This window comes from Spermophilus citellus (genome assembly GCF_964194105.1).
Source record: "Spermophilus citellus genome assembly, chromosome: 7".
Classification (NCBI taxonomy): domain Eukaryota; kingdom Metazoa; phylum Chordata; class Mammalia; order Rodentia; family Sciuridae; genus Spermophilus; species Spermophilus citellus.
This window is the reverse complement of record NC_138188.1, coordinates 53366671-53385379: the sequence shown is the minus strand read 5'-3', so window position 1 is coordinate 53385379 and position 18709 is coordinate 53366671. Positions and strand designations below refer to the sequence as shown.

The following is an 18709-nucleotide window of genomic DNA, read 5'->3' as shown; positions in this document are numbered from 1 at the left end:
TCATAAATCAATAGTTTTTCTATCCTTCAATAATGAATCTTCTGAGAAAGCAATCTGGAAAACTATTCATGATAACCTCAAGAAAAAAATACTAAGGATGTGGAGGATTCTACAATGAAAACTATACAACACTGAAGTCAGAAATCTAAGACTTTAGAAGAAGGAAAGACCTTCCATATGCTCAGATAGGCAGAATTAATGTTGTCAAAATGGGCATACTACCAAACGTGTTACAGGTGCAATGCATTCACCATCAAAACACCAACAACATTTTCCATAGAACTAGAAAAAACAGTCCTAAGAATCATTTAGAAGAATAAGAGACCCAGAATAGCTAAAGCAATCCTGAGCAAGAAGAGCAATGCTGGAGATATATCCCAGCACCTGCCCTCAAATTATACCACAGAGTAATGGTAACCAAAACCGCATGGCACTGGAATCAAATAGCCATGCAGATCAAGGGAACAGAATAGAGGATGCCAAGATAAACCCCCATACTTACAGCCCTCTGATCCTTGCCAAAGATGCCAGAAATAGATGGAGGAAAGGCAGCCTTTTAAACACATGGTGCTGGGCTCAGGTGGCCTATTTGATTTTAAGCCCAACTGAAGGAGGGTGCAAAAGTCCGCTGTGCCCTGATAGAGAAACAGCTTGCAGCTGCGTGTGTCTGGAGGCCACAGCAGGTAGCTTCTGAGGTCTTAAGGCACACCATACAGCCCACATTGGGACGGATGCACAATTGAGTATCCTGCCCAGGACAAGTGCAGCCCAGAGTGAGCATACTCCTGGCAGCAGGGCATATTGTCAGCCCTGCAGGCTGCACCTTAGGAGATTCAAGGTATTACCTGTGTCTAAACCATAGGCAAGTCCAAACTGAAGGTTAGGCACCTCAACTGCCCAGTTCTTAGGGCACTGACATTCCAGCTATGAACTGTCCACTGTATCAGCCTGTGTGGACGGCGGTGGCTGTGGAGCTGAAGACAGCCACTGTGTGGCTTTATGCTGTACAGGACAAAGTGGCCAGTGAGCTGAGCCACACACTGGGTGATGAGTGCAAATGATACACCCCCTTGGTGACATGTACTGACAGCTGTGCTGTGTATTGGGGGCAAGTTCTGTGGCAAGATCTCTGGGAGCTAGGCCACTGGAACAGGTGATTTTAGGGCATGTTACTGGCCACGTACGTCCTCTGACTAGCCCAGGGAATGGTGAAGCAGATGCTCCCACTGATCTGTGCCTTGATCACAGTAATGCCTACAACATGCAAATATGAAAACCATGCGAGACATGGTCAAACCAGGTGCCATGTGGAGTGACCTGGTGGATGTCCACCAGCCTGTGTGGCTTGTGCTCAGGGGTATCCTCATCCTCGATGCCTTGGAGCCACAGCCAGCCAGGTAATGTGTGGACGTAGCTCTTTAGCATGATGTCAGGTTGACTACAGTGGCCCATTCCTGATGTTGAAGGGTTGTGTTTGCCTCAACGGAAGTTGAAACAACCACAAGCTTGCAGTTTGCCTGGCCTCATGGCCAAGTGCATCAGAGTGCTACCATCTGTACCCCAACAGTGCTGATGGCTTTGTGTGGCCAGCTCATCACAATAGTGATCAAGGCGCCCATCTCACAGGTCAGGGGGTACAGTGAGGGGCAACTCAGTTACAGATTCGATGGAAGCTACATGTCCCAGACCCCCACAGGCTGCAGGCACTGTAGAGATAATAGCCTGCTTCAGCACGGACTTGGGACTACAGTCAACCCACCTTCTATGAAGGGGTGGGCACAGGGTCTGTGGGCAGTTGTGATAGCTCTGAAGGAGTGTCCCTGATGAGGGAGATGAGCTCCTGTGGAGGCATTGCTGCAGCCCACATGGCCCCAGTACTGGTCCAGGTGACCACAAAGGTTGTACCTAAGCCTGGGTTTGGGAAGCAAGGGTTTGGTCTCTTGCCTGCTCCCAAAGAACTGAATGGGGGGAAGCTGTGGAGTGGACAGCCCTGGGCAGTAAAGGCACCCCCTCCACTAGGCAGCACTAACTTCACAGGGCAAAGATATGTAATATGATCTCTTTATGACACCATGGGTGACCAGCGAATGTCCCCTATCCTCGTGAATGTGACTTGGCCAGATCTCCTAGATGGGACCAGATTTTAAAGGATGCGTTTGTTCTTTCCCTTTGGCCCATTATGAGTTCCTGCTTCCCATGCACACAAGCCTGCTAAAGTTCAAGACCAAGGGGCAGGAGTGTGACATCACTGCTAGGGAAGCCACCACAGGTGGCCACTGTGCTTTCCCAATACTCAAATCTTGCATGCACGGCTTTGTTCTTTGGTTCATAGGTGTGTCCTCGTCAACACCATTGTGAACCCGACACACGCCTACGCCAGAGTAGGAGACTCCTCTGCATGCTGGGGATGTGCCAAGTGCCCCTGACTTCTGCCTGACTACCCTGGCAAGTCCAGACTGTGCCCCTGAACAACTTAGGACTGCAGTCAACCCACCTTCTATGAAGGGCTGGGCACAGGGTCTGTGGCTGGGAAGGGCTTTCATTGCTACCTCAGTATGGGAGGAAATTGGTGTTGTTTTTTAGTAAACCTAGGCGGTGAGCTGGGTCTATCTTCTGGTTGTGTGTTAGCAATATACATGTTGTCGTATGTTGTACTACTCTTGTGGCCAATGGTCGCAGGGCTTTGCCCTCCTTACCTTGGGGTCATGGTGGAAGACTCCAAACACGTGGACTGTATAGCAAGGAACCCTAAAGTGGTAGATTGTAGGGCAGGCCCAAGATGGCGATAGTCAGGCCCTCTCACTGAGCCTTCTGGTGAATTGTGTTTTCAGTAGGTAGTCAAAGTCATGAGTACCCTGATTCAGCGTATGTACTCAAGGTCATAGACATTTGCTGTGAGCATGAGCTTGCGACACACCCTGTTGACACCATGCTTCTTTGTCTGGCCTGCCTATCAAAAAGGCCTATGGAAAGACTCAGGGCCCAGGGCCTTCTGCTGCCTTGGAATGAAGCACGTTTACTATCCCAACTGTGCCTCGCTTCTTCCTTCACTGGCCAGAATCCCAGATCTGTTTCCCAAGGTCTGAGCCCTGAAGGACACCAAGCAATCGCTTCAGATGTTTCTAACTTACGTAAAGGCCCAGGGCTTTCTGAAGTATGTCCACCTTTTTGTGAGTAAAATTTGAAATCATCACTGTGAAATTCGTGTTTCTTGACTTCTCCTTTGTTGTAATTGCTTCAGAGGATAAGCTGAGAGGAACTCGTGGGGAGAAGACTGGTGTGTATAATTCTGACCAATAGGCGTACAATACATGTTTTATTTTATCATCTGCACCCATACTTAGAGAGGGGAATGGTGCTAAATGTAGCTAACAGAAGTCATCTATCTAAACAGTGGTCTACACAGATGTTGGAACTTTAAAAAAATAATAGATTCCAGAGACTGGCTGCTGTGAGGAGCTGTCAGAATTCCTGGGATGGGTGGGCAAGAAGGGAGGAGCTGTGATCAGGAGCTGGGTTTGTAGGAGGCTGCTGCACATACAGCACTTTGGTCTCCTGAGGGCCCCACATGGCTGCTGCCGAGAGCACTTCTGAGTGTGATGGACAGGCCTTGCTGGAATTCAGAAGATGCCAGAGGTGGCACTGTCTTTGACAATTGTAGAGGCTTCTAGAAGAAACAGAAGTATCAGTTGAACTCATCTTTTCTGTCTTCCAATCTCCCACTGATGCCTGCCCCTGGTAGGAATTAGCAGAATCCAGAGGGCAACAAATTTGGGAAACACAGTTTACAGAAATCCATCTCCAGAATGAAAGACAGGAATGCAGAAAGGTGGGTTCAATCAGAGCTATAGAAATGATATTGCTCACTATTAAAAATTAAACTGAACATAAAATATTTTTTTTGCAAATTGAGTACCCATTCAAACAACGAAACTTAACCTTGCATCACGCTGGTAACATTACAGTGGAGAGTGGATTTTTAGAGACCTTATTGAGTATCTGACTCAAGTGGGTGAATTTAAGGCAGAAACATCCCTTCTTGGTATGACTGATTATAGTAATATTTGTGTTAATATTTTGAGAACTTATATTTTCATGTAAATCAAATGTCAGATAATGTCAGTAATCAAATTTTCATGATACCAGGATCATAAAAAGATACAGCTAATGGGTGGCAAAACAAATGAAAATTCAGACCATCTTGTTCTGAAGAGAATATAGAGGAACAAAGGTAGAATTTCACATTTAAGAAATAGATTCCCCCTTAGTAAAATGAAGTAATAACAGTGGAACCAGAAAATGAGCTGGACACTTTGGGTCAATTAATTAAATTTTCTGAGCAGGATCTGGCTCGCTTTCAGTATGTGGATGGTGTCAGTTCATCAACCCTCATGAGGAAAGTTACAGGAGACAACCAAAAAATACCGTTGATGCTAGCTGTAATTATTATTAGTAATACTTTATTCAGCTGAAGCCACAGAATGACTGGAGTCCTCAAAGGAAAGATCTCAGGTGGCTCCCTTAAGGGTATAACCATAATCTCCATCAACGACAAGTGAGACATTCAGCTGCTCAGGGTTGGGGAATATCATAAAAGGTCAATATCAGTGCAGGAGAGTGGGATAAACCTGAAGGGCGTCAGTCAAGTGGGCATAATCCAGAATGTGCCCATGGAACAACGCCCATCGGGACAGGTTGGTATTAACCCCAGGTTTGTTGTACTCATTTTGAAGTCATTCTTAATATGGTTACTAATTGGTTTTATATCCAAAATAAATGCATACGAAGTACCAAAGGTACCTATCAAATTTTACCCATTTTCTCAGAATGCTGCTTTAAAGATGGGTCATATGAAATGCTTTAAAGTATTTAATTTGTTTTGTGTATCCGTTTTCTAATTTTGCAACAGTAGTATGTGTGATTTCAGTAATACACAAACAAACTGTCCACTTGAAAAACTACATGTAATTGTAAAAATAAAGAAACAGAGGGGAAATCTTGTGGTGTCAAATTTAAAAATCATTCATATTTTTCAAATCTGTACTTTCTCCGTATACTAAAATGGTCTAGCATCAATGAGTATATATAGTTCCAAGGTTTTCTCCTCTACTTTCATTCCCTGATTAATGAAATCAGGACTCCTTGAAAAAAAATGATTAATTCCAGACTTCAGGCAGGAAAGATGTATGAGAAGTAGAAAAAAGATATGGTAGGAAATACACAAAGGTGTCCACAGCATGGATCTCAGCAATGTGTGATGTTGTTGTTGTTGTTATCTCCTTTTTGTTTTTCCACTGTAGGACACCCATATACACCCACCCACCCACTCACCCACACACACGGTCTTGAGGCTCCATGTCTGTAAAAAGCTTTGAATTCTCTTAGCTACCTAAATTGTTCTCACTCTAATACTTCAAGTTATATGACCGTGGCCAAGTTACTTAGCCCTTTTAAAACTCATTTCACTCATTTATAGGCAAACAATAATGTTGATCCTATAGACTTATCATTTGGACTCATTTAAAGTCTGTATGTAAGTCACTTAGCATAGGGCCAGGTTGGTATAATAAATAATTAGTAAGTTTCACCATTACTGTTATCACTACTATCATCATTAGTTTTCATAACTCTCCTCTCAAGAAATTATCATAACGAATTGCCAGTATTTCCGATCTCTTACTGTGAATTCTGTAGAGGCAGAAACGATGGCTATTTTGTTTCCTATGTTTTCAATACTTAAAAAAAAATATATGTTCATAGGATAGGGGCTGGAGCTCAGAGGTACAGCACTTTTCCAGAATGCATGGTTCCGAGGTCCTGGATTCAATCCCTAGTACCATGGGTGGGGAGAGGCGGTAAAAGTATGTTTATTTGTTTTTGCAAATTCCACAATGAGCTCTTTTATAAGATTCTGCATCCTGTATATTTCCTAAGAATATTTCGTTAGGATTAAAGACACTTTTTCAACATGATTGCTCAATACATGCTTGCTGAAGCACATATAAGAGTGAGATCACTGATAGAACTTGCACAGATTTCCTGTAACTCATCAAATGCAGCACTCGCTTTCACCCGGATCCATGCTGGGTAACAGTGGGGTTTAAATTTTATCGAGCTTCCTGTTGGCCAGGTGCACACCTCTACATTCAGGAAGTAAAGGCCAGCTCCTGGCTGTCACAGCTCAGTGGCAGGCACAGCGAGGGAGGCATATTCTGTGTTCCTGAAGACAGGGAGGCCAAGAAGCAGCAGCATCGGAAGAAGGTCACGGTTCCTTCTTCTCCTGGGGGTCCTGACGCATATTGCATCTACACGCCGCTCCCAGAGAATATTGAGGAGCTGATGTTGACCAACACACTTCTGAAAGCTCTTGCACATTTGGTAAGTCTGCAATTTTTTGAATTTCAGATGGGCATGTGCCGCCATTTGATCCAAAGAAGTTCGTTTTCCAAGATTCTCTTCTTTCGATTGAGTGATTTATTCACCTTTTAAAATTAAGTACTCTGACTTTTGACTGTTCATTACTTAGAAACATAGCTTGTTCGTTTGCTGCTTGCTATTTTATATACTGCAATCACATTCACAAATATCAAGAACAGTGAGTGAGGGCCATTTGGGTAGGCATACTGAAAAGATGATTTATGTTTAGTAGCATTAATGTCACGATGCTAGCCGTCTTTTGAACTGCTCATCTCGGGTGTGGGCTAGTATTTAAATCTAATAAGGAAACCAGAGACAGACCGTCTGCCTGTGTAGCCGCTATCCTGACAGACATCCCCGCATTCTCCTTCAGGATTCAGTGGATAGAATGAGGGCATGTACACAAGTTCTGAAGGAATCCCTGCATAGGCAGCCTTGTGGACACATGCCCAGGGTGGCCACGATGGACATAATGTGCAGAAATGGAAGGGGTGTCCCCGCTGCATCATGAGAACTGCCTGCTTGACAGAGCAGCCCAGTGTCCCCAGACAAGGAAGGTAGAGCCCTCTCCTGCACCCTGGGTGGGTCTGCCCATATTTTTTCATTTGTCTTCCTTTTATTCTTAAAGTTCTGTTTTTAGAACATTTTACTTCACACTTCTTCAACAACTGAAATCTGTTAGGCAAACAAGGTTTAGTGTGGGAGAGAAAATAGTAAATTAAAATCAAATAAATGAATTATTTCAGTTCCTAGGAACTGACTTAAAAGAGACAAGTCAGTGGGGAAAAGAGCAATAAGGGCGGATGTGAGGAGCAGGGCTCCTGTGTTTGGGATCAGCGAAGCCCATTCTGAAGAGGAGATGCCTCTTAGAGACTATGGGATGACATGAAGCCGGCAGCCTGAGCACTAAGGAGAGTTCTCCAGCAGAGACACCAAGCACAACCCATCGGCAAGTCCCAGAAGTCACTTAAAGCATTTGGGTGTAATGGGAAAGGTTGCAGTCTAATTTGAAGAGCCTCGGTGTCATGCCAGGCAGGGCAGTGTGGCCAAAGGTAGTAAGAGGTAATTTAATTCTACATGTAATGTACAGCTGGCCAAGTTTCAAGAAGGGGACAATTCCTTCCTAATATTTGCTCTCTTACAATTCATCTGTTCTTTTTTCCTGATTAGTTTGGCTGGCTTCCCTCAGATGCTTGACAATCTTTGCGTATGTATTCACATATTTTATTAAAGAATTGTGTTATGAATAAAAAATAAAACTGTGGGATTTAAAATATTAGTTAAGTAAGTAGCCCCAGATTGCACAACTAGTTGTGCAATCTAGGGCTACTTTCTTAACTTCTCTGGGTTCATTTCCTCATCTTTCAGTGATATGATAATATTCCCTGCCCCATGCAGGCAAGCTGTCATATTACTGAGATTAAAGTGAAATGGAAAAGAACCAAAATGAAGCTATTTGGTTCTGACCTGACTCCATTGTACGTTTGCTTACAATGTTCTCTTTTCAGTCTCCTGACAGCTGTATCCATGTCAACAGTACAGTAGGAGCTTCCCGCATCCCTGACTATGGCCCTGACGTAGAATAAAATGACTCTGAAATGTACAATCAAAACAATTCTCTCATGTAATAGAAATATCTGTCTCAACAGGGTCTTTCTGACCTACATGTGCCTCAATCCTTCTTGTGGGTCTTGCCTTTATAAACTCTGTACTTCCAAATTCAGGTGCTGGGAGTTCTTTGAGGTGCTAGCCTGCTCTTCAAAGAACCCTTTGCCCCCTTTCAACTTGGTGCGGTGGTTGGTAGTTTTCATGCACTCCGTAACAAAAGCACATAGAGCGCTTGGAGCAGTGTCTTATTCTCAGGTAGAAGGGCAGACTGCAGGCAGGCTGGCCAGCCTCCTGGCCTCTCCTTCCTCCTGTCCATTCTTTCCCTCCTGACCTGCCCCCACCCCTGTGCATCAAGCCTAATAGGCCCCACATTGTCCAGCTACATAGCACCTCTGCTGGAGTTGGTTTTCCTTTTTAACATTTTTTTTTTAGTTAAATTCTTATGGGAGATGGTCTTTCTTTCAAAAGTCGGTTAAAATCCTGCCTCCTGGGTGAAACCTCCTTCCACCAGTGCTCTCAGCCGGCCGTTCTGCCCATGCACAGCTCGGCCACAGCGTGGTCAGGGCTTTGCAAGGCTCCTCTTTTGCACTGACCTGTGAGGTTCCTGAGAGAGGGTTCCTCTGTCTGGTCCATCGCTGGAGCCCTGAAGCTTCGATCTGATCTCACTTTATGGAAAGAGGACTAACTGGATGCTTTTCCTCCTTTTGACGACCACTGTAGGCCAGCCTTGGCACCTCTGTTTCTTCTGAAAGGACAAAGGAGATTCTAGTGTGAGGATTTGGCTCCTTTCATTGGAGCTAATTAAGGATCAGTGCAGACTGACGTGTTCAGAGATCTCTTTAGCCTTTGGAACTTGAATTGCAAAGATGTGTGTGAATTTCATTTTCAGGTTACATTTCTTGTCGAGTTTCTGGGACTTGAGTTCTTCATGCTCATGGTGATATTTCTAGAAGTCCCACCAACTTCACATAAAAATGTCATTGTGACTGACACAAAATTCAACAACACTCCTGTCCGTGTGTATGTGCCCAGGAGGAAGTCAGACACCCTGAGAAGGAGTGTGTTTTACATCCATGGAGGGGGTTGGAGCTTGGGAAGTGCTGGTAAGTGATACAGTCCCTACCAGGGCCTTCTGTGGGGGACACTGCCATCTCTCCCGAACTCTCTTGCTTTGACCTCCTGGAAAAGTTTTGCTCTTCCTTAAAGCTTCAAATCCCCCTTTCCCACGAATGTCTTTCTTCATCCACCCAGGTACAGTTGTGAGGCAAAAGCTCTCCTCCCTGCTGAGAAGACTTTAAGAATCATACTTTGCTGCTTCTGTCATTCTCCAAGTGGTATTATAGGGCCACCTCAAGGGTTAATTTGTTTATTCTCATATTTACAATTCTAAGAAGGCATCCTTGAACAGACAGAATTCTTCATGGAGCTTATATTCAAATGTGTAATCAGTTGATATGTTAATAATTCAGGCTATCATAGGACAGACACATCAAGATTGTGTGCAAAGATTACACATCTCTTGACATATAGATTTACAGTAAAAAAAATGAAATATATTTAGAAGTGAAAGCATTTTAGAGATAAAAGACACAGTCTTGTGACTGAGAAAATCACTCAACACACTTAGTCCCAGAGTACTTGATAGTCACCTGTTTACCCACCAGTGAATACAGATCCACGGGAGGAGTGGAGGCTGGACAGGGTCCAGGTCAAGAACTCTGAGCTCCAGAGAGGAAGAACATGTGGGTTCAAATGAGAATTGCTACCAGCTCCACCTCAGGCAGAGTTGGTCAACCCCTGTGGGGGGTTAGGAGAGCAGAGGAGGGAGAGAGAACCCACAATGGGAAGACTGTCCTGTGTCTACCAGGAGCCCGGAAGGGTGGGCACAGAACCCTGGGGACACTTTGGCAGTGTGAGGGTGGTTCTGAGGGGTAGCACAGCCTTGCATCTGTTCCCTGTTGCTCTAGAAGTAGCTCCTGGACATGTCCCAGAAAGGAAAACAAACCCAGGGGCTTTGTCAACATAAAACCTTTCCTTTACCTGTCCATTCTCATATCCTGCTGTTATTCCTTTTATTTCAGCTTTCATAAGCTATGACCTGCTGTCAAGAAGGACAGCAGACAGACTGAATGCTGTCGTCGTATCGACCAAGTAAGAGCTGGGCTGTTCTGTACACGGCTGATGCGCCCAGGGCGAGCCTCTCTGGGCCACGTGGCCTGGCCAGGCTGAGGCTCCTAGGGCACACTGAGCAGGCAATTAAGAGCAAAGGAGGGACCTACTCTGATTAGCACTGGGAAAAAGGTGTGTGTGTGTGTGTGTGTGTGTGTGTGTGTGTGTGTGTAGGGGGTGGGGTTGTTGGGCAGAAAGGAAAGCAGAAAGTAAAGAGTTTTTTCACAAAAGTTCAAACTGTATAATCTACAGACTTAATGATTGGACTGGATTACCTTTCAATATTAGGTCATAATCTTTAAGAATGAGTGTCCCAAAGTCAGAGGATGTCTTTATTTTTTTTTTTATTTATTTTTTTATTGGTTGTTCACAACATTACAAAGCTCTTGACATATCATATTTCATACATTAGAATCAAGTGGGTTATGAACTCCCATTTTTACCCCAAATACAGATTGCAGAATCACATCGGTTACACATCCACATTTTTACATACTGCCATATTAGTGACTGTTGTACTTTAAAGACATCCTCTGTAAAGGTAGCAGAATACAGAGGATGTCTTTAAAGTACATCCTAATGGTTCCTTCCCCAGAGGGTCACTGTGAAGACTAAGAGATAACATCCGTGAACTTGACTCAGCCTGTGTCCAGCACCGGAGGAGGCTAAAACATTACCTTTATTCTCAAATTGAACAAATAAAGTCAGTTCCTGTGAAATACCATGCTAGAACAACAGTCCATGTTTGAAAACAATGTTTGCAGCCAGTAGACTCATGCTAGAGCCCTATATAGCTATTTAAAATCAGAAAATGAAAGAAAAGTTAAGAAATAGCATTCATGACCATTTGTCAAGTTAAATCATATTACTAAATAGTGGCAACACAGAGATGCACAATTTCATTTGTAAGTGATCACTAATAACACCTTTTAAAAAAGAAATTAGGAAATCCAAGCCAACATTGGTTTGTATTTCAACTTTGCCTTTAAAGATGGTTTTCTTAATAATGGCAAGTCCAGAGACGAGCTATGCCTATGTTTGATTCATTGAGATAACTAATAAACCACAAAAATTTAAAAGATAAGATCTTACATTTTATGCAAATTCATGCCTTGCCTTTGAATATACTCTTATATTAAAGGTAAATGGCAACTCTAGACACAAGAAATTTTCTTTTTGGAAACAGAAAGCAGATTAATGATTGCCCAGGAATGGAGCTGAGGAGTCAGGGAAAATGAGAAATGACTACCAGTGAGTGCAGGTTGGTTTCTTTTCTTTTCTTTCTTTCTGATAGTGACTAAAATGTCTAAAATTGACTGTGGTAATGGTTCACATCTCTTTCTATATACTAAAAACCATTGAATTACACAATTTAAATAGGTAAATTCATGGTGAATTTAGAATTATAACTCAAAATGATTATATTAAAAGTTAAGAACTTATGCTACTTAAAAGACATTATCCCAAGTCTTGAAGTGTCTTTGTATTTACATATGGTACATACATAAATGCTAAAATACATATATATATATATATATATATATATATACACATATACATATATATATATATATATATATATATTCTTATCTAAAATACATAAATACTATGTGGGGTATTGGGGAAATGAAATTGACCAAATTATGTACATGTGCCAATATGTCAATGAATCCTATTATTATGTATGATCATAGAGCAACAAAAATTTAATTTAAAAACTGAATATTTTAAGTACCACATACATATCCAGAGTGAATATTAAGTACATGGTATTAAATTGTACTTCACTTAACTTTAGATAACAACTGTCATTGTACAATGTAACTGTTAGTCACCTATATATTCAGACAATAGTGAACAGCTTTGGTATTTCTTTCCCTTTGACTAAAATATAGTTTTATTTCATATAAGTTTAAAAAACCAAAAAATATAAAAACCTGACTTTAAAAGACAGCTTACTGGAAAGGATATCCAAACCATCAATAAACAAATGAATAGTTAGTATATATCAGGGAAACATCAGTGAAATGCATTAGGTGGGACCTTCATCCCTGATGTTAGCACTAACCAGAGGGTGACAAGGACATGCATTAGCAGGCTCTGTCATGATCACCTGGTACATTCCTGAGCAAAACCCTTTGACAATATAGAATAAGACTAAATATATATTAAAACTCCATAGCTGTCAACAATGCAGATAGATGTCACCAAAAAACATGTACTAGAATATTCAGAACAGCACTGTTTGTGAGAAGTCCAACTTCAAAGAACGCAAATCCTCAGAACCTTTTAAAAAATACTTATACTTTGCAAAATACTTTTTATCTACTTATCATGTATTTATTTGTGGCAAGAAGTCCGAACAGGACACCTAATTTCTTAAGCTTTTCTGTGCACAATACACCACTGTTGACCACAGGTACATGTTATGCATTGAGCCCCAGAACTTCTCATTTTGCTTGACTGAATCCACTGAAGAGTAACACCTGTTCCTCCCTCTCTACAGTGGCTGGCAAGCAGGGTTAGATTCTTTTACTTTATGAATTTGGTCTTTTCAGATGCATGTGCTAGTGGAATCATGCCACATGGGCCCATCTGTGGCCAGCCTATCACATGCTACTGTAAAAATGAGCTGTGATCTATCCGCACAGTGCAGCACTGTGCAGGGAGAGGGAAACACCCAGTGGTGCAGAGGAGGCTCAAAGGAACGCCCACCCAGGAAACCCAGGGCCCCCGTGCACGTGCTGAAGGTGTGCCTTTACATCAAGGGCAAGAACAGAACAATCAACCCATGCTCTAGTGTGGGTACTTGTTGAAGGGAAGAAATGGAAGGTGTGGGTGCTGGCAGGGTCCTGCTCCATGGCCTGAGTGCTGGCTAGGTGGCTGTTGTACCCTTTTGTGCACTTTGGGCGCATATATTACACTTTTATAAATTTTAAAAAGTTACATGAAAACCACATTTTCTCTGCACAGCTACAGATTAGCACCTAAGTATCACTTCCCAGTCCAGTTTGAAGACGTATATGATGCCTTAAAGTGGTTCCTGCACAAAAATATTCTTGAAGAGTACAGCGTGGACCCTGGGAGGATCGCTGTGTCTGGAGATAGTGCAGGGGGGAATTTGGCTGCCGCAGTGGCACAACAGGTTTGGCGTGGCAATTTCCGTGTTTTTGAAATTTTTTCCTTAAATCATCTGCTTATAAATAGATTGAATACACATATTAAAATATGAATGTAAATGGAAAGGCAGCAATCTTGGGAAATATTAAAGAAATAATTGAAAAAAAAAGCCTCAAACATCACTATACCAATTTATACTCCTGTCACAGTATTTTCTTGCTTAATGAAGTGACAGATAATCCCTTGATTGAAATTTTATCTGCATCAGTAAAATATTATACTAGTTAGATGAATGAGATAATGTATCATGCGTGCAGAAGTGATCTGGCAAACCTTTTAGAGATCCCATTGTATTCAGTGATCTTCAGGGGAGTCTTCCTCAGTTGCTGGAGTAATCACACCAGTTTTAGAAATTCATCAGCACACTCAGAGGTTCCTGTGAGATTTACAAAGCAGAAACATGAAAATGACAAGGGATTTCTTTGCATACATACTAAGATTTATTTGTCTTTTATTGAATAATAGTAGTACAGTAATAATAGTAAATAGCATTTTAATCCCACACTATATATAGAAAGGACTCCATTTTTATAGCAAAGGGAACATACTGCTATTGTTTGAAATCTAAACTATTTTTCAATGCAATGGTGAGAAGAAGCAGAGTCCACCTATCAATTACATCTGTACTAGTTTAGATTTTATTAGCTGACATTTAATTATAAACTATGAACTTAAAGTAATTCAACAACATTGCTGTTATTCTTGTTGTTAGATAGATTTATATAAGTGTTTCAGCTTCTAGAGTCGAATGAATGACATTTTCAGAAGGAGAGAATCTGCATTTGGGCTTTGCAATAACCACAATATAAAACAAATACTTGACACTGTAGATTTCTAATCAACTGCAGGTTTTGTAATGTGGTAGAAAAAGTAACTTTATTAGACATCAGGAGATATGAACTTTCTTGAGATACAGTAATTTCCACATGTCATCTTGACTGGGTCGTTTAATCTCTCTAAGCATCCATTTCTCACTTATAAAGAAAAATGAACTTTTAAAACTTCAGAGAGTTGTTTTGAAAACCACATACATAAGTTTATATTAAAAATATTTGGCAACCTGTAAACATGATATTTACAAATGGTCTCCAAAATGTCTAAATAGGTATTTAGTGAAAATGTAAATACATAACCACAATCTGCAAAATACTTGATTACATCCAATAGCTGTATTTTATAGAGAAGTTTAAATATATATTTTATAGCATAATATGAATTTTAAAAACATATAAAAGTACATTTTAAAGTGTACTTTTAATTTCAAAAAATAAAACATCTTGTAAAAGTCTTTTTATGGATCACTTTTCTGGCACAGTCTGGTCTCTGTACCTTCCTCTCTTCAGACCACTGATCTTTATGAACATGAGCGCATCAGCTTGAAATAGAAAATGGACACCAATAAAACAGCACCTGTCCAAATCTCCCAAACCAGCCTGTCACTGCAGTATCACAGCCAAGTCAGAGTCCTTATTAAGTGATTCTTTCTCTCCATGGCACAACCAGTTGACATACTAGTATATTTTAATAAACTTTTACATTAACAGACAGGAAATGAAGTAGGACTTGCAGAGTTCTTCCGGTGGTCACTCTTGGTTGAAAGGCAGGACATTAAGCTGCCAATTCTTGATCAAATCCCTTTGCCTTATCTGTGAGGAGGGCAGGATGGTTGTTTTCCACACGTTAAAAACATGCTTTAATTCAGGAACGTCTAGTTTTAGAAGCCCATTTTGAATATTTGAAATCTGTTGAGATGGTATATTCCAGTCATTACTTTGTTGGAGGCTATTCATTCACATGTAGCCTATATTTTTACAGTTGTTTTTGATTCTTTCAAATGAAAATAATGGGTGTTATCAATCTTAATTCCTCCTTAGCTCTTGGATGACCCAGATGTCAAGATCAGACTCAAGATCCAGTCTCTAATTTACCCTGCCCTGCAAACTCTGGATGTGGAAACGCCATCCTATCAGGACAACGCATACATACCATTTCTGCCTAAGTCTCTCGTGATCTGGTTCTATACCAATTACATCACCAGTGACAGTGCCCTGAGGAAGGCCATGATGCTTAACCAGCACGTGCCGGTGGAGGCGGCCCCCCTCTTCAAGCTGGTCAACTGGAGCTCCTTGCTCCCCGAGAAGTTTCTCAAGGGACACGTGTATAAGGCTCCAACTTTCGGTAGCTCCGAGTTAGCCAGAAAGCACCCTGGATTCCTGGATGTGAGGGTCGCGCCCCTGCTGGCAGCAGACAGCAAGCTGCAGGACTTACCGCTGACCTACCTGGTCACCTGTCAGTATGACGTCCTGCGGGACGATGGGCTCATGTATGTGCGCCGCCTGCGGGACGCCGGGGTTCCTGTGACCCACAAACACGTGGAGGACGGCCTCCACGGCATCCTGTCCTTCCCCGTGTTCAAGATTTACTATAGGCTGATGGAGGAGTACATCCGGTGGCTGGATGAAAATCTATAGTAAAACATGGAGAGGTGGTTTTAAAAGGAAACCAAATCTCAAAACCTCAGAAAATCTGCAGCGGGTGGACTTGGCCTTTCTTGGAGTGGTCTATTTCAAGTTCACATGTAGTATGATTCTTACTGTGATGGATGGGCTACCATTTTCTTCCTTTCTTTTAGAGGTTTCACTCCATTTTTCCACATTGTCCAGTGCTATTTCTGGCATTTTCCCTCCTACATTGTTAATCTTACTTTTTGAATATCTTGTTTTATTACTTACTGTCATCTGGTGTGTGTGTTTGGGCTTCTATTCACAAGTACAGGAAGATAATAAAAGGAAACATTGCCATTGGGAGAAAGGTCAAGATTTTAATCAAAGAATATTTGTGATTTGAAGCACCTCCAGTGAGGTGCCCCTTTTCTGAGTGCGGAGCCATTTATTACCCTACAAATTGCTCTCCTCTGAAGCACCTCTAGAATCCAGCCAGCAAGTGTCATGCTGCTCAATGCTGATAAACATGGCAGTACTCTGAGGAATCAGCTGCTTGGTATTTGGGGAAAGGTAGAGAAATTGGAGTCCCCTAGAGACTGAAGAGGTCTTCAGAATGGACAGTGACTTAGTCATAGGCAAAGAATACACTGTGCAAGTAGCCGACCAGGAATAGAAAAACTACAGAAAAAAATCAATCTGTGAAAAGCCCATCCTGACATTACAGAGAGGAAGGCAAGACAAAATGGATTACCTCAAGCCTGGGTAGAATTATTGGCAGTGACTGTGAGCTATGTAATGCATCCAAATTAGGAGGAAGCACAGTCACAGGTGTTGAGGGGTGGTGCAAGGGCTCCCTGCAGGCACAGACTCCAGACTTTTCTCTGTGTACTTTACCATCCTCACTGCAGGCTCTTGTGTTTATACTTACAATTATTACACTTCTGAGTACCACTTGAATAGTCTAGGCAGAGAGGGGCTAAAGCCATAGGGGTACCTTTGAGGCCACTCCAATTTATCAGGAAAATGGCAGCGACCTTAGAAACTGCAAACAATAGATTCCTTATATTTTATTTCCCAGGACAGTGCCACAAGAAATTTGGCCAAGCCAAAGTTTTGTAATTGGGAAAATTACCTTTTATTATGTGAAGAAATAAAATAAGAAGAAGTAATTAGCAGAATATGCCACATAGATCAATATCGATAACTTATTAAATAGCTATTGTGGAATAATTATTTTCTGAATAAGTGGATAAGGTCATATTTAACAGGAAATGCAATGAATAAAGATATAAGTGGAACAATTATTTTCTGAATAAGTGGATAAGGTCATATTTAACAGGAAATGCAATGAATAAGGATATAAGCTGGGTGTGTGGTTCCAAATTTCTATACTGACTATAAAATGGTTCATTGTTTTGAAATAAACTCATGAATTAATCCATGTCTGGAACTTGACCTCTTTACATCTCCTCCCTCCTTCTTTTTTTAAAAATTATTAGTTGTTCAAAACATTACATAGTTCTTGACATATCATATTTCATACATTTGATTCAAGTGGATTATGAACTCCCATTTTTACCCCGTATACAGATTGCAGAATCACATCAGTTACACATCCATGTTTTTACATATTGCCATACTAGTGTCTGTTGTGTTCTGTTGCCTTTCCTATCCTTTACTATGTCCCCTCCCCTCCCCTCCCATCTTCTCTCTCTACCCCATCTACTGTAATTCATTTCTCTCCCTATTTTTTTCCCTTTCCCCTCACTTCCTCTTATATGTAATTTTGTATAACAATAAGGATCTCCTTCCATTTCCATGCAATTTCCCTTCTCTCTCCCTTTCCTCCCTCCTTCTTTGGTAGGAAAAAGCAACACTAACATGATCACTTAAAGGAAACATCTTTTGGACCAGAGAGCTGTGCACTTAAAAGTCACCTATGATGTTTTCACATTAAACAAATAATTCCCACAATTAAAGTCAGGAAGGAATGAAGCAGGCCATAAAAGCAGGCCGGAGAGTTCATTTACTGAAATTATAAAATTAACATTTCCAAAGCTTGACCTATATCTTGATTAGGGTCATAACATTTTTAGATTAGCTATTTTTAATGAAATACAGTGCAATGATACAATTTCCAAACAGGGTGACTGCTTAGGGAGAAACCCTCCAACTTCCAAAGATCCAGCAATCTCACTATCAGGTATTTTCTCAAAATAGCTTGAAACAGGTCCACAAAACAAGACTGCCACAGTTAAGTTCATTTCAGCAAAGAACTAGAGATCCCCAACTTTTTGTACTTTCCTTCTCTTCAAATCTAACAATTGAAAACTAGCACCTGAGCATACCACTTTCTCTGTTTTTAATACCACAGAACTTATTTGTCATGTGACCCCTTACAGGATCTGGATGAGGGTAGGGGTTTGCCTTACTCCTGGCTGCCTGCAGACCATGCCCTACCTCCAGGCCTGTTCAGGTTCTGGGAACTACAGCCTGCAGGCCAAACTCAGATGGTGCCATGTTTTTGTACCACTCTGAGCTAAGAATGGTTTGTAAGTTATGGGGAATTGTTAAGAAAGAAGAGAAGGATGAAGAAATGGAAGGAGAAGGAGTGGAACATATTGATGCAGAACACATTTATCACGTGACCCTTTACAGCAAAACCTTACTGCAGTCCATACCACAGCTGCCTGTTCTTGCAATCACATGATGGGCCTGGGTTTCTCCACCTCATGTCTCAGAAGGTCTTGTCTTTGAGTTCCCTGTTAATATTTCACTGTTACATTGGCAAGCCCAGGAAGCATCCAGACCCACAGCTACTAGGCATGCTTCCTCTAAGAATATTGTTTTCTCCTTGAATAAAATACTTCCACGGGCATTCCAGAATGTGT

The 18709-nt window shown here is 41.6% G+C and overlaps 1 protein-coding gene across 1 annotated transcript; it reads left to right on the top strand.

Annotated features, from left to right (window-relative positions):
* Nucleotides 1–1287: 1287 nt before the first annotated feature.
* AADAC (arylacetamide deacetylase) lies at nt 1288–17078 on the top strand (the record flags this gene model as incomplete). Its single annotated transcript, XM_081301899.1, has 6 exons — nt 1288–1397; nt 6060–6378; nt 8915–9128; nt 10107–10176; nt 13168–13339; nt 15249–17078. The coding sequence occupies 6 exons, from the start codon at nt 1288–1290 to the stop codon at nt 15843–15845; spliced, it is 1482 nt and encodes a 493-aa protein (XP_081158025.1). The 3' UTR covers nt 15846–17078.
* Nucleotides 17079–18709: the final 1631 nt, after the last annotated feature.